Source organism: Mytilus trossulus, chromosome 1, assembly GCF_036588685.1.
Source record: "Mytilus trossulus isolate FHL-02 chromosome 1, PNRI_Mtr1.1.1.hap1, whole genome shotgun sequence".
Taxonomy (NCBI): Eukaryota; Metazoa; Mollusca; class Bivalvia; order Mytilida; family Mytilidae; genus Mytilus; species Mytilus trossulus.
Window position 1 is genome coordinate 33,564,591 of NC_086373.1, and position 15,021 is coordinate 33,579,611.

Consider the following 15,021-nt stretch of genomic DNA (forward strand, 5'->3'; position numbering starts at 1 on the left):
GTTACATTGGCTATCATATCATATCTCTTTATTTTTATATCATTTTGATCATTGAGAAGCTTAATATTCCTTTTACACCACAATGTTATTAAAACGTTTAGCTGATTTTTCTCCCTGTAGTGTTAGGTACCACCTTAAATGATTAAAATACCAAACTATTTTTCAAAGGCATTGCCAATTTTGCTCTGTTTCATTGATACAAAAAGAAACAAAAAAACAGAGAAATTAATTAATTAAAAAAAAATCACTTGAAAAACAAATGAACTGTTGTTATGAATATGTTTATACATCTTTAATATACCTCAAACTGTTTATCTAATGCTGAAATCTCAAATCCAGCCTTTGGAATACACATTTCTTGGTATCGAGATTCAAATTCTCCAACAGGCATTGTTGTTTCTCCAGCTAAAACTGCTTCTAATAAGGCATCATATAAAAACATATATTGTTCCTGAAGTAAACAGACAAAACAAAAAATATAAAAAGTCTTAAAATGAGGTTATAAATACTCTAAATAGTGTGAAAATACTTTTATACATGGGAAACCAATTTTCACAGTTTTTGTGGATGACTAAGTTTCAAGTTGATTGAACTTTAACTTCATTAAAAGTTACCTTGACCAAAAACTTTAACCTGAAGCAGTACAGACAGACAGACGAACAGACTGAAAAACATAATGCCACTATGTGGGGCATAAAAATTACATAAAACTCTTTAGAGCAATTTGTCCTGCCTTTGTATGACTAAATACTAAACAGTACAAAGCAGGTTTGATTAGGACCAATGGAGGGATGGACAAACAATGATTTCAATATAAAAAGAACAACATACCCAAGTTTGTATCATATTGGTTCTATTTGCTCTCATGAGCTGGGCACATTTCAGTACGTCTACAAATCCCTCTGCTTTAGCTTGCTCGTGTGTATAATCTAAACCTATATAGGTACCAGTTCTTCCTATACCTGCACTAGAAAACAAAAGACAAATAATTATTACTATGATATAATTACAAAACTTATTCAATCATTTATATAGGATCATTCAAAATAATTCATTGTTGACATTTGACTTTAAGCAAATGACAAAAATAATTCAATCAAACTCAATCTTTCTTATAATTGCCGTCTGCCTGTGATATATGGTAAACAGCCCTGATCAAAACATTTTGCTTCAAATATTAACACAACATGTACCCTTAAATAATAGAATATTTTCATAATGGATAATAAATTATATTTTCATTTCTTTCAAAGCATTGCCACAATAGTGAACAATTAAGGATTAATAGTACTGTAGTTGAAGAGTTTCTGACATTTATAATTTTACAGGCGATGCATATTTTTAATCATATACTAGTCAGATTGTAATAATCAAACATTGGTAAATTACAGCAATTCTAAATAGCAGCCTAAGGCATGTCAAGCTGTGGTGTAGTGGTTAGTGCATCGAACTACTAACACAAAGGTTCCTGGTCCGATTCTCGTTCAGGATGAAAATTTCAGGAACTCAATTTTTGCCTCTCCCTTGACACCTGGGAATGATGATAGTCCGTCGGAAGGGGACGTTAAATGGCGGACCCGTGTTAAAAGAGAGCCATATTTCTTGCACGTTAAAGACACCCTTGAAGATTTCGAAAAAGAGTAGGCTAATGCCGCTACAAGATAATAATAAGGCAGCATTGCACCTGCAAAATGGAAAGGGATTAATATAAGTTGCAAAACTAATTTCCCAAATCCACTCTAAATAAATATGTGTAAACTAAGGCATGTCAATTGTGAATTTGAAGGTCAATTATAACCAATGAAAACAGTTGTTACAGAAAGATTGTTTTAGAATAATAGATGCTACATAGATATAGGATGATACTTATTGTTCTATATATACCTACCTACAGTGAACAACAACCGGTGCTGTGCTATCTTTGTTGTAAGCATCAACTTTGTGTTTAAAACATAACAATGGTGTAGAGGACGTCAGTGTACCATGATCAGACCAGCTGGTGAAATGGAATTGTTTAATGTCTCGACTAGTTCCATTCTGTTAAAAGCATATACATTCAAATAAATATTAGTTTTTCTTTACATTTAACATTGATGAGATTCTTGTTAATGTAGATCTATCCAATTCAGTATTCACTATATCTCCAACAATGTGTATTAATTAATACAAGGGTTGTTATTGAAGTCAATTAATATTTTTTGTGGAATGTGATCCCTGGAATGTGATCTATTACATGTCTTTTTGTAATCTCAATGTATGCCTTTTTCTACTTTTTTAATTGAATCGATAAATTTTCTCAAGATTTGTGTTTTAATGCAATATATTTTTTGGGGTTAATTAGGCATCAACAAATTAATCCTCAAGATTCAATTACCTTTGCACCTCCTCTCTCTACAACTCCACCCCACCCCCACTAAAAAAGTCAACCAGATGCTCTGCAGGGCGTAGCTTCATACGACCGCAGAGGTTGAACCCTGAACGGTTGGGGCAAGTATGGACACAACATTCAAGCTGGATTCCGCTCTAAATTTGGATTGTGATTAAATAGTTGACACAGCATAGGTTTCTGACACAGAATGAATGTATTCAAATGAACTTAAAATTTTTGTTTTCTCTTAGAGCAATTCACTATGCTGTTGAATATTAATCCTCTCAAAAAAATGTTTGAAGAAATTTTCTTTTTATTTATGAAATTTCAAATGAGAAAAATTGAACCCAATTTTTTATTCACATCCCCCTTTCCCTTATTCCAAAACTAATTTCAATTAAAATATTCTAATGGAGTTTGCAACAATTACTACTCATTTAAATACATCATAAAATATTAAGATGTAAAAAAACTGGTTGTTATCACTGAATGGTAAAGATTATTTAAATTTATCAGTTGGTAGTAAAAAGTGAATATACATTGTATATTGTATATAACAAAGATTTAAGTTGATTCTGGACAAAGAAAGATAACTCCAATTAAAAAAAATTCTTGCAGATATTTCTTGCTTACTATACTGGACAAAGAAAGATAACTCTTCATTAAAAAAAAAATTGCTATTTCACAATATTGTGAAATTAGATAGTTCTTGCCATTGCACAATACTGTGCAATTGAAAAGACTTGCTATTGCACAATACTTAATATAATAATTTTAGATCCTGATTTGGACCAACTTGAAAACTGGGCCCAAAATCAAAAATCTAAGTACATGTTTAGATTCAGCATATCAAAGAGGCCCAAGAATTTATTTTTTGTTAAAATCAAACTTAGTTTAATTTTGGACCCTTTGCACTTTAATTTAGACCAATTTTAAAACTGGACCAAAAATTAAGAATCTACATACACAGTTAGATTTGGCATATCAAAGAACCCCAATTATTCAATTTTTGATGAAATCAAACAATGTTTAATTTTGGACCTCGATTTGGGCCAACTTGAAAACTGGGCCAATAATCAAAAATCTAAGTACATTTTTAGATTCAGCATATCAAAGAACCCCAAGGTTTCAATTTTTGTTAAAATCAAACTAAGTTTAATTTTGGACCCTTTGGACCTTAATGTAGACCAATTTGAAAACGGGACCAAAAATTAAGAATCTACATACACAGTTAGATTCGGCATATTAAAGAACCCCAATTATTCAATTTTGATGAAATCAAACAAAGTTTAATTTTGGACCCTTTGGGCCCCTTTTTCCTTAACTGTTGTGACCAAAACTCCCAAAATCAATACCAACCTTCCTTTTATAGTCATAAACCTTGTGTTTAAATTTCATAGATTTCTATTTACTTATACTAACGCTATGGTGCGAAAACCAAGAAAAATGCTTATTTGGGTCCCTTTTTGGCCCCTAATTCCTAAACTGTTGGGACCGAAACTCCCAAAACCAATAGCAACCTTCCTTTTGTGGTCATAAACATTGTGTTTAAATTTCATAGATTTCTATTAACTTTAACTAAAGTTATTGTGCTAAAACCAAGAATAATGCTTATTTGGGCCCTTTTTTGGCCCCTAATTCCTAAACTGTTGAAACCAAAACTCCCAAAATCAATCCCAACCTTTCTTTTGTGGTCATAAACCTTGTGTCAAAATTTCATAGATTTCTATTAACTTAAACTAAAGTTATAGTGCGAAAACCAAGAAAATGCTTATTTGGGCCCTTTTTGGCCCCTTATTCCTAAAATGTTGGGACCAAAACTCCCAAAATCAATACCAGCCTTCCTTTTATGGTCATAAACCTTGTGTTAAAATTTCATATATTTCTATTCACTTTTACTTAAGTTAGAGTGCGAAAACTAAAAGTATTCGGACGACGACGACGACGACGCCAACGTGATAGCAATATACGACGAAAATTTTTTCAAAATTTGCGGTCGTATAAAAAGCTATAGGTGCTTGAAATAGCAAAATTTAACATAGAAATCAATGGACCAATAAAGCAGCAGTTTTCATATTGAATTGCTAATGTCCATTTGAGTTAACAGAAGCTTCATTCAGAACTTGCAGTTCAATGATCTAAAACTTTTGTACTTACACATGATATTTTGAATGTCCTAATAGTAAAATCAGTATATACTGTTGTCTGTATAATTTCTACTGAAACATTTCCATAACTTGTTGATCCCTCATCTGGCCAGTACTGTTCACATTTTGTCTACAAGTAAATATGAAAATATCTCTCTAAAAAAAAATTAAACTGATATTATGAGTAACAAGATGGAATACAATCCCAGTTACTGCAACAAGTGTGGTACCCATGAATGTAGTTCTTATTAAAAAAATACAACTTTTGTTTAAAATTGTGTAGTGTTATTATTACACTAGATCTGTAACTGAATGTAGATTTATTTGAAAGGGTAGGCTTTCTAGTTTGAATTTCTTTAAAATTTTGATTTGATTTAAATGTATTCTGACATCAGTACATAGCGAAAATTGCCTAAATTCTAGCCTTTCTTCTTCCCTGGAAGTAAAAAAACTGACCCTGTTGTCAATAAAAAACGGAATGCCAGTCATGAGGCACTGAGATTGTACTTGGACACTTCAAAACAAATACCTGACATGAACCAGAAGTGGCTATCAAAATTATTAATTGAACAGGACCCCATTTATTTACTATGATTTTCAATGCTTTTCAATGGGGAAATTAATTAAGCTTGATACAGCTCTGAATTTGGATTTCGTTCAAATTTTTTACACAATTTGAGTTTCTGACACAAAACAAATGTCAAGATCTTACAAATCTATTGCACAATATTGTGCAATTAAAGATTTCTTCTTTTAATTTTTCAAAAATTTGGAATTTGAAGAAATATAAATTGAAAACAACTACCACCACCCTATCTATAGCAATTAGCCCAAAACCTGACATTTCTTTATACATAATATACAAGTAGTGTAAGGGAGGTGAATCAGAACATACCCAACATTGTTTGCTAAATGTTATAGAATAACCTCCCTTTCACTGCTTTTAAATTGTCTTAATTGTACATTGACCAGAAATACCTAGTTTTTCCCCTTTTTGCCGCTAAATCCTAAAATTTTTGAGCCCTAACCCCCCAAAGTCACATCCTTTCATGGCATGGTAACGTGTGGTTTAATTTCAGAGAGATTCATACACTTAAACATAAGTAATTGTTTGAAACCTTCAAAAATGATTATTTTGGGCCCTCTTTTTGGTCCATAATTCCTTACCTATTGGGACCTTAACCCCCAAAATCAATCCCAACCTTCACTAAGTTGTATTAAATCATCTTGTAAAAATTTATAGAGATCCATACACTTAAACACAAGTTATTGTCTGTAAACTAAAAAAATGCTTCTTTTTGGCCCTTTCTGACCCTTTATTCCTACATATTCAGGATAATTAACCCCAAACTGAATCTCAGCCTTCCCTGTGTTGTATGGAAACTTCAGGTACAATGTCAGAGAGATCAATACAGTTACACACAAGGCCACACTTAAAAATATTTTGGTTTGCCCAAACCCTACCCAAAGGTTGAGACAGTGGGTAGGTAGGTAGGCATTTTCTTTTTATTTTTCAAAAGAGTATCAGATGTTTATTAGTCTTCATGCCTATTTGATTAAAAACCAGATGCTCCGCAGGGCGTAGCTTTATACGACCGCAGAGGTTGAACCCTGAACGGTTGGGGCAAGTATGGACACAACATTCAAGCTGGATTCCACTCTAAATTTGGATTGTGATTAAATAGTTGACACAGCATAGGTTTCTGACACAGAATGAATGTATTCAAATGAACTTAAAATTTTTGTTTTCTTTTAGAGCAATTCACTATGCTGTTGAATATTAATCCTCTCAAAAAAATGTTTGAAGAAATTTTCTTTTTATTTATGAAATTTCAAATGAGAAAAATTGAACCCAATTTTTTATTCACATCCCCCTTTCCCTTATTCCAAAACTAATTTCAATTAAAATATTCTAATGGAGTTTGCAACAATTACTACTCATTTAAATACATCATAAAATATTAAGATGTAAAAAAACTGCTTGTTATCACTGAATGGTAAAGATTATTTAAATTTACCAGTTGGTAGTAAAAAGTGAATATACATTGTATATTGTATATAACAAAGATTTAAGTTGATTCTGGACAAAGAAAGATAACTCCAATTAAAAAAAATTCTTGCAGATATTTCTTGCTTACTATACTGGACAAAGAAAGATAACTCTTAATTAAAAAAAATTTGCTATTTCACAATATTGTGAAATTAGATATTTCTTGCCATTGCACAATACTGTGCAATTGAAAAGACTTGCTATTGCACAATACTTAATATAATAATTTTAGATCCTGATTTGGACCAACTTGAAAACTGGGCCCATAATCAAAAATTTAAGTACATGTTTAGATTCAGCATATCAAAGAGGCCCAAGAATTTAATTTTTGTTAAAATCAAACTTAGTTTAATTTTGGACCCTTTGCACTTTAATTTAGACCAATTTTAAAACTGGGCCAAAAATTAAGAATCTACATACACAGTTAGATTTGGCATATCAAAGAACCCCAATTATTCAATTTTTGATGAAATCAAACAATGTTTAATTTTGGACCTCGATTTGGGCCAACTTGAAAACTGGGCCAATAATCAAAAATCTAAGTACATTTTTAGATTCAGCATATCAAAGAACCCCAAGGTTTCAATTTTTGTTAAAATCAAACTAAGTTTAATTTTGGACCCTTTGGACCTTAATGTAGACCAATTTGAAAACGGGACCAAAAATTAAGAATCTACATACACAGTTAGATTCGGCATATTAAAGAACCCCAATTATTCAATTTTGATGAAATCAAACAAAGTTTAATTTTGGACCCTTTGGGCCCCTTATTCCTTAACTGTTGGGACCAAAACTCCCAAAATCAATACCAACCTTCCTTTTATAGTCATAAACCTTATGTTTAAATTTCATAGATTTCTATTTACTTATACTAAAGCTATGGTGCGAAAACCAAGTAAAATGCTTATTTGGGTCCCTTTTTGGCCCCTAATTCCTAAACTAACTCCCAAAATCAATACCAACCTTCCTTTTGTGGTCATAAACATTGTGTTAAAATTTCATAGATTTCTATTCACTTTAACTAAAGTTATTGTGCGAAAACCAAGAATAATGCTTATTTGGGCCCTTTTTTGGCCCCTTATTCCTAAACTGTTGAAACCAAAACTCCCAAAATCAATCCCAACCTTTCTTTTGTGGTCATAAACCTTGTGTCAAAATTTCATAGATTTCTATTAACTTAAACTAAAGTTATAGTGCGAAAACCAAGAAAATGCTTATTTGGGCCCTTTTTGGCCCCTAATTCCTAAAATGTTGGGACCAAAACTCCCAAAATCAATACCAGCCTTCCTTTTATGGTCATAAACCTTGTGTTAAAATTTCATAGATTTCTATTCACTTTTACTAAAGTTAGAGTGCGAAAACTAAAAGTATTCGGACGACGACGACGACGACAACGACGACGACGACGACGACGACGACGACGACGCCAACGACGCCAACGTGATAGCAATATACGACGAAAATTTTTTCAAAATTTGCGGTCGTATAAAAACTTCTTCAAATCAGGACAATAAAAGAATTTGAGTAGGCAGCTTTTTGTTGGGTAGGTAGCGTTTGGGCAAACAAACCTATTATTTATTATGGCCCAAGTTATTGTCTTGAAACTAGAAAAATGATGCTTGTTTTTGGCCCCTTTATCCCTTAATTCCTAGACTGTTTGCCCAATAACCCCTTAAAATAAATCCCAACCTTCTACAATTGGTACAATTTAGAACAATTAAAGTACTAATACACAAATTTTTGTCTTGAAACTAGAAAAATGCTGTTTTTGGCCCCTTTGTGCCCCTAATTTCTAAACCTTCGAGACCTTTTATGGTTATAAACATTGTGCTAAAATTTTATTAATTTCTTTTTACTAATTCAAAAATTTTTACCCAGTAACCATCTGTATTTGGACGACTATGACGCCTACACAGAAGATGCCGACAACGTGAAACCAATATATGACCAAAAAAAAATATTTTTGCGGTCGTATAAAAAATAATCAACTCACTTTTTTGTAATATATATTACATATAGCAAAAAAATCCAAACTTATACTCCTATTTATTCTATAGTGTATAAACTAGAGGCTCCAAAGAGCCTGTGTCGCTCACCTTGGTCTATGTGAATATTAAAGAAAGGACACAGATAGATTTATGACAAAATTGTGTTTTGGTGATGGGGATGTGTTTGTAGATCTTACTTTTCTAAACATTTTTGCTGCTTACAATTATCTCTATCCAAAATGAACTTGGCCCAATAGATTCAGTGGAAAATATTTGTGAAAATTTACAAATTCTATGAAAATTGTTAAAAATTTACTATAAAGGGCAATAACTCCCTAGGGGTCAATAGACCATTTCGGTCATGTGACTTTAGTGTAGATCTTACTTTGCTGTACATTATTGCTGTTTACAGTTTATCTCTATCTATAGTAATATTCAAGATAATAACCAAAAACAGCAAAGTTTCCTTAAAATTACCAATTCAGGGGCAGTAACCTTACAACGGGTTGTCTGATTCATCTGAAAATTTCAGGGCAGATAGATCTTGACCTGATGAACAATTTTACCCCATGACAGATTTGCTCTAAATGCTTTAGTTTTTGAGTTATAAGCCAAAAACTGCATTTTACACCTATGTTCTATTTTTAGCCATGGGGGCCATCTTGGTTGGTATGCCCGGTCACCGGACACAATTTTTTAAACTAAATACCCCAATGATGATTGTGGCTAAGTTTGGTCAAATTTGGCCCAGTAGTTTCAGAGGAGAAGATTTTTCTAAAAGATTACCAAGATTTACGAAAAATGGTTAAAAATTTACTATAAAGGGCAATAACTTTGTAGGGGGTCAATTGACCATTTTGGTAATGTTTGACTTAGTTGTAGATCTTACTTTGCTTAACATTTTTGCTGTTTACAGTTTATCTTTATCTATAATAATATTCAAGATAATAACCAAAAACATCAAAATTTTCTTAAAATTACCAATTCAGGGGCAGCAACCAAACAACAGGTTGTCTGATTCATCTGAAAATTTCAGGGCAGATAGATCTTGACCTGATGAACAATTTTACCTCTTTGTCAGATTTGCTCTAAATGCTTTGGTTTTTGAGTTATAAACCCCAAACTGCATTCTACCCCTATGTTCTATTTTTAGCCATGGGGGCCATCTTGGTTGGTATGCAGGGTAACTGGACACAATTTTTAAACAAGATATATACTCCAATGATGATTGTGGCTAAGTTTGGTTAAATTTGGCCCAGTAGTTTCAGAGGAGAAGATTTTTGTAAAAGTTTACAGACGACGGATGCCAAGTGATGAGAAAAGCACACTTGGCCCTTTGGGTTAGTGCATCGGACTACTAACACAAAGGTTCCTGGTTTCGATTCCCGTTTGGGATGAAAATTTCAGGAACTCAATTTTCAGCTCTCCCTCGACACCATTTGCGAGTATGGTCTTGAGGAAACGATGATAGTCTGTCAGGAGGGGACGATAAATGGCTGACCCGTGTAAAGAGAGAGCAATATCTCTTGCACGTTAAAGACATCCTTGTAGATTTCGAAAAAGAGTAGGCTAATGCCGTTACAAGGCAGAACTCGCACCCGCAAAGTGGAAAGGGATTAATATAAGTTGCAAAACTTGTTTCCCAATCCAATATAAATAAATATGTTTAAACTACAAACCTTGCATGCTTCCATTAAATTGGTCAGCATAACAATTTTACAGCAATTTTTTTGCCAAATCATTCTCCAGAAATCTCTGAACATAACTTTCATTGGACCTAAAATTGAAGACAACATTTAATTATAAATTAATACTCAATCAATCATTTATATTCACTTTTTAATTATATTCCATTAAAACGTTTTATACAGGATATGCATTTATCATAAGCTTCAAGTATAACATGTTATTACAAGCTACTGCTTTTTCATTTTACTGAAAATAATATTGAAGTCATATTTCATTTCTATTAATTGTAACTGCCAATTGTCTTTAAATTAATGCCAGATAAGCTCCAACTGATTATTAAATGAAAGACGGTCAAGTTTCATCACATCTATAATAAGAGACGTACCTTGGGAAGCTATGTATGCATTCTTTCTCTTATATCCCTGTGAAACAAGATACATATTGAACAATTATCATACATACAGACATATAACAAAGAGAAGCTATTTTTTTTTATTTTTTGAAAATTGGATGAGTTGGTTGAGTTATACAGAAATGTTCTAATACAGTGGAAAATGGCTCATTTTAATAAAGGAATTATTTGAATCTGGAATAATTTTGAATTCTGGAAAATTGATAAGAAATTTATGATGAAAACTAACCCAACTAAATAGGGTTAGCCATGCGTGCATCGCTGAGGTTAATTTTAGTTTCACTATCATTTCAGTATGAAGTAACTAACCCCCTTTAGCCATGCGTGCATGGCTAACCCTATTTGGTTTGATTAGTTTTCATCATAAATTTCTCATCAATTTTCCAGAATTCAAAATTATTCTAGATTCAAATAATTCCTTGTTTAAAGTCATTCTTCAATTTAACACATTAGTATAATCTTTTAACATTGTTTTTCATGGTACTTAATATACTTTGTTATATATGTACAGTATGATAATTCATGGTCCTACATCCAGTCTATACTGTTGACTTATATTTTGGCATTACACAAGGTTATGTGTTTCTCAGACTGTTTAAGATGTCCATTGGATGTGCGCTGATAGAAACTTTAATTTGGGAAAAAAATATTTTTTTATTGCTGCTATTGGCTTTAAACTAGCTTTCAGTAACTGCAAGAACTCTTATTTTAGGTGCTTTTTGTCTATTGGTTTATGTCAGTTGTTTTGTCCCTCAATAGTTTTTCTGTGAGTAAGTTCAGGGTTACAAACAAAACTTGCTACCAATTGTCAGAACATATTTATAATGAAAATAAAGACTGATAAAGTCCTAAAAATACAGTACATAAGAGATATAATCTACTCACATCCAAGTAATTAGCATTAATATAGTCTGAATTGGGTTCTGATGATATAGGTGTTAACACAACTCTGGAATGGTCATCTGGAATAAACAAAGAGTCTGTTTATGGTTATGTACTGTCTTTAAAATATTACTTCTTTTTATCTTATCTTTTTCCTTATACATTCCTTTTTTTCTAATAATATATATAATGAAGGTAAGTTAAATATGTTTTGCATTTATTTTCAATTACTTGAAACCATCCATCAAGGTTCATTCCAACTGAAATGCTATTTTCGAGCAATCAGAATTCTTCTTTTTGATTTTTTTAGATTTTAGATTGATAATAAATCTTATTGAACAATTTCTAAGTTTTTATTGCCTTAGATTCACAATTTTGAATTAAGAGTATTTTGTATTAGATACACATTAAGGGCATGAGCTGGAGCCAAAGTAGATGAATCTTGTTTACACTTAAGATATTATTGTCAATGCAGAACGATAGTTTCCAATAATTTAGGAGGGGATCTTTCAGAGATTTGACCATATGTAACTGAGAAGCATGATAAATGCAGGAAATCTGATAAATAATTGTATTGGCGGATCCAGGGGGGTCCAGGATTGGAACCCCCCCTTTTTTTTTGGCCGATTAATGCATTTGAATGGGAGCATATAGTTGGAACCCCCCTTTACTCTGGGTTGGGACACCCCCCCCCCCCCCCCCTTTTTTCAAATGGCTGGATTCACCCCTGAAAATTGCATTAATCAAAATCTTTTTGTAATTATTTTGGCTTTTTTACTCTTTGGTCAAGTTGTTGTCTCCTTGACACATTCCCCATTTCAATTCTCAATTTTGTATTTTATATTCTTCTTCAACTAACATGAAACATTAGTACCCATATATTGAATTTATCTTTGTTTATCTTACAATCAATATGTTTATATCTTAGATTATCTTACATGCAATAATATTTCCATATCTGTTCTTTGGTCTGTTTTCCGGTTTCCTGGCAGCCTCATACAATGCTAACACTCCTAAAGGTAATTCCTGAAGAAAACATAAACATCTTTAGGGCTGTTCCAGATATTATATGTTACAGTAAAAACATTTTATTTGGTTGGTGATATTGGTATGAGGAATAAGAAGATTATTTAACAATCGATTTTAAAGCTACATATATATCTTATAACCCCTTCACCCAATAGTTACTTCCCAAAAATAACTGTCATTTCTTTAATTACCAAGATAGTGTTTTATTGTTTTCAATATTTGTAACACATCTATTGATAGCAATGATATTATATGAACACAATTCAGGTTATTCTAAAGTCTAAAATAGGAAATTTGAGAAATCCAAAATATCTTTGCAAATAGTATATACAACTGAGTCAAAATTTCAAAGTGACCTACAAAAACAAATTATTGATTGGATTTCACTTAAAATTTCAAATCATGGTAGTGTTATGAACTGATGGGACTTATGAAATCTCAAAAAATTAAAATTACCCCAAACTCCTTTTTAAATTCTGTACAATCATTCATCTTATTTTTCCTGATGTACTCATATAAATCTTGAACTTGAATAGGACACGTCTGTTTCTTTGTGTTGACATTAGCATATATAGGTTCTTTACTTATGTCATAACCGTTATCCAGGCTTTCAGATGGGTCCTCTGTCAAAATATCAACACTACCTAAGTAAATAACATTTTAAGAATAAATTCTGATTACTATTTCTGATAATTATACCTCTAAGTGGTATTCTATTTCCTGAGAGAAAAAATTTAAATTCTAAAATCGGATTAACTTCCAACATTATAAAGGATAACCTTCCAAACTATTCCAATTTTCTTTTTTTACTTTGAACTGAACTGTAACTTATAAAGCTGGAGAAATATAGATTTTTACACTGCAACAAGTGTATTACGATATTTCTCCACTGGAGACATTTAAATTTTATTATTTAAGCGTGAGGCTTGCCGAGTATATACAACTGAGTCAAAAAGTGTCGGAATCTGTTTCTCTAATGCTTTTTATCGCTCTTTTTCAAAGATTTTCAGGAAATTGTGCTCTTTATATACGATGTCATCAGGCAAGGTTGTCTTTTTTCATGAGTCACAATAGGAAAATTGAGAAGAAAACAAAACATTTTGACGTCATAATCAAATTTCGACTAATCATTTGCCAAGAACAGATTTTTCACTAGTGAGGAGAACTGTTTTTCTCACACCGGTCAGGAAATATGAAAATAGCACAAAAATTAGAGAATGTTTCATTCCTTACCTTTATCCTGTATCAGTTGATCTGTTTCTTTTGTGCGGAGGACTTCCTCCTTCTCTTGGGCAATTGTATCATTGGAAGATTTTGTTTCATTTAACTGAAGGGTGTGTCTGAATTTACCTCTCCTCCTAAAAACATTCATAAAATCTAGACTATGTTCAAATCATTTTAAAAATACTTCAACACACTTATAGCCTTGAAATAACAACTTAATAATAGTACCCATTTGATAATTGCATTGTGATTTTTGTAATATTTCATTCACATAAGGACTAATAACTATTACTTAAAACTGCTAAATTTTACCATTATATATGTAAAATAAATAATCATATATTAGAATCCTATATTTTTTACTTCTAATTTGTGGTAAGTGTTGACGATATCAGTTAAACAAAAAGTTATTCAAATGCCATAAAAATGGAAAAATAAATTACTCTTTAAAAAAAAGGTCAATTGTCAACCATTTTATAACTTTTTCGAATAGTGCTGATATTAACATATAATAAAAGTTTTATAAAAATACAACAAGAATTCTACCCTTGAGAGCACTAACAATGCTATTGTCCATAATTTAATATTTTAAAGGGAAATCACTCTTTTAAAAAAAGTTGATCGTCCACCATTTTAGAACTTGTTCAAGATACTGCTGATATCAACCAATAGTATAAGTTTTATAAAAATATACAAGAACTGTACCTGTGATAGCTCTATCAACACCAGACAGACACACAGAAGGAAGCCTGGTAATTAAATTTTTAGAATTAAAAATTGCAAGTAACTTGAAAGCATTTGAACAACATTATCATTAATTCTTACTTACCATACTTTAAATGCAATAATAATTATTATAACGATGACTAAAATTACAACCACTCCCACAATAGCACCAATGGTTCCTGCACTACTGGTTTCTTCCTCTACAAATATTGCAGCTGAAAAAATTAAAAAGTTACAATTTATTAAAAATGAAATTTTCCCTTATTTCTGTAACTGAACTACAGTAATCAACTAAAAATTCATTGTGAAGTAAATTTGATTATTTTCATTGTGAAGTACATTAATAATAACTATCAGAAATTAAATCAATGGACAGGCACGCATTTTTTACTATATATTCAATGAAAAGCAACATTTATTGTGAAATGTGAAAAAAAACTTTAAAACAAAAATAGATATGCTTATTATGCTTATGATGCATGAGACTTTGATAAAGTATTTGTCTT

The 15,021-nt window shown here is 31.6% G+C and overlaps 1 protein-coding gene across 2 annotated transcripts in view; it reads right to left on the minus strand.

The window, feature by feature from the left end:
* LOC134722120 (receptor-type tyrosine-protein phosphatase epsilon-like) overlaps positions 1-15,021 on the minus strand; it is a 35,189-nt gene that overhangs the window by 7,473 nt on the left and 12,695 nt on the right. The window contains exons 9-19 of one of the 2 annotated variants that reach the window (XM_063585674.1): positions 14,619-14,730; positions 13,799-13,923; positions 13,022-13,188; positions 12,475-12,562; positions 11,540-11,616; positions 10,628-10,664; positions 10,233-10,330; positions 4,526-4,645; positions 1,889-2,037; positions 832-967; positions 302-451 (exon numbers count right to left, since the gene is read on the minus strand). In XM_063585674.1, coding sequence (XP_063441744.1) covers positions 302-451; positions 832-967; positions 1,889-2,037; positions 4,526-4,645; positions 10,233-10,330; positions 10,628-10,664; positions 11,540-11,616; positions 12,475-12,562; positions 13,022-13,188; positions 13,799-13,923; positions 14,619-14,730 — 1,259 coding nt within the window. Of the gene's footprint in view, positions 1-301; positions 452-831; positions 968-1,888; positions 2,038-4,525; positions 4,646-10,232; positions 10,331-10,627; positions 10,665-11,539; positions 11,617-12,474; positions 12,563-13,021; positions 13,210-13,798; positions 13,924-14,618; positions 14,731-15,021 lie in introns of both variants that reach the window. The other variant, XM_063585664.1, reaches the window with a different exon arrangement.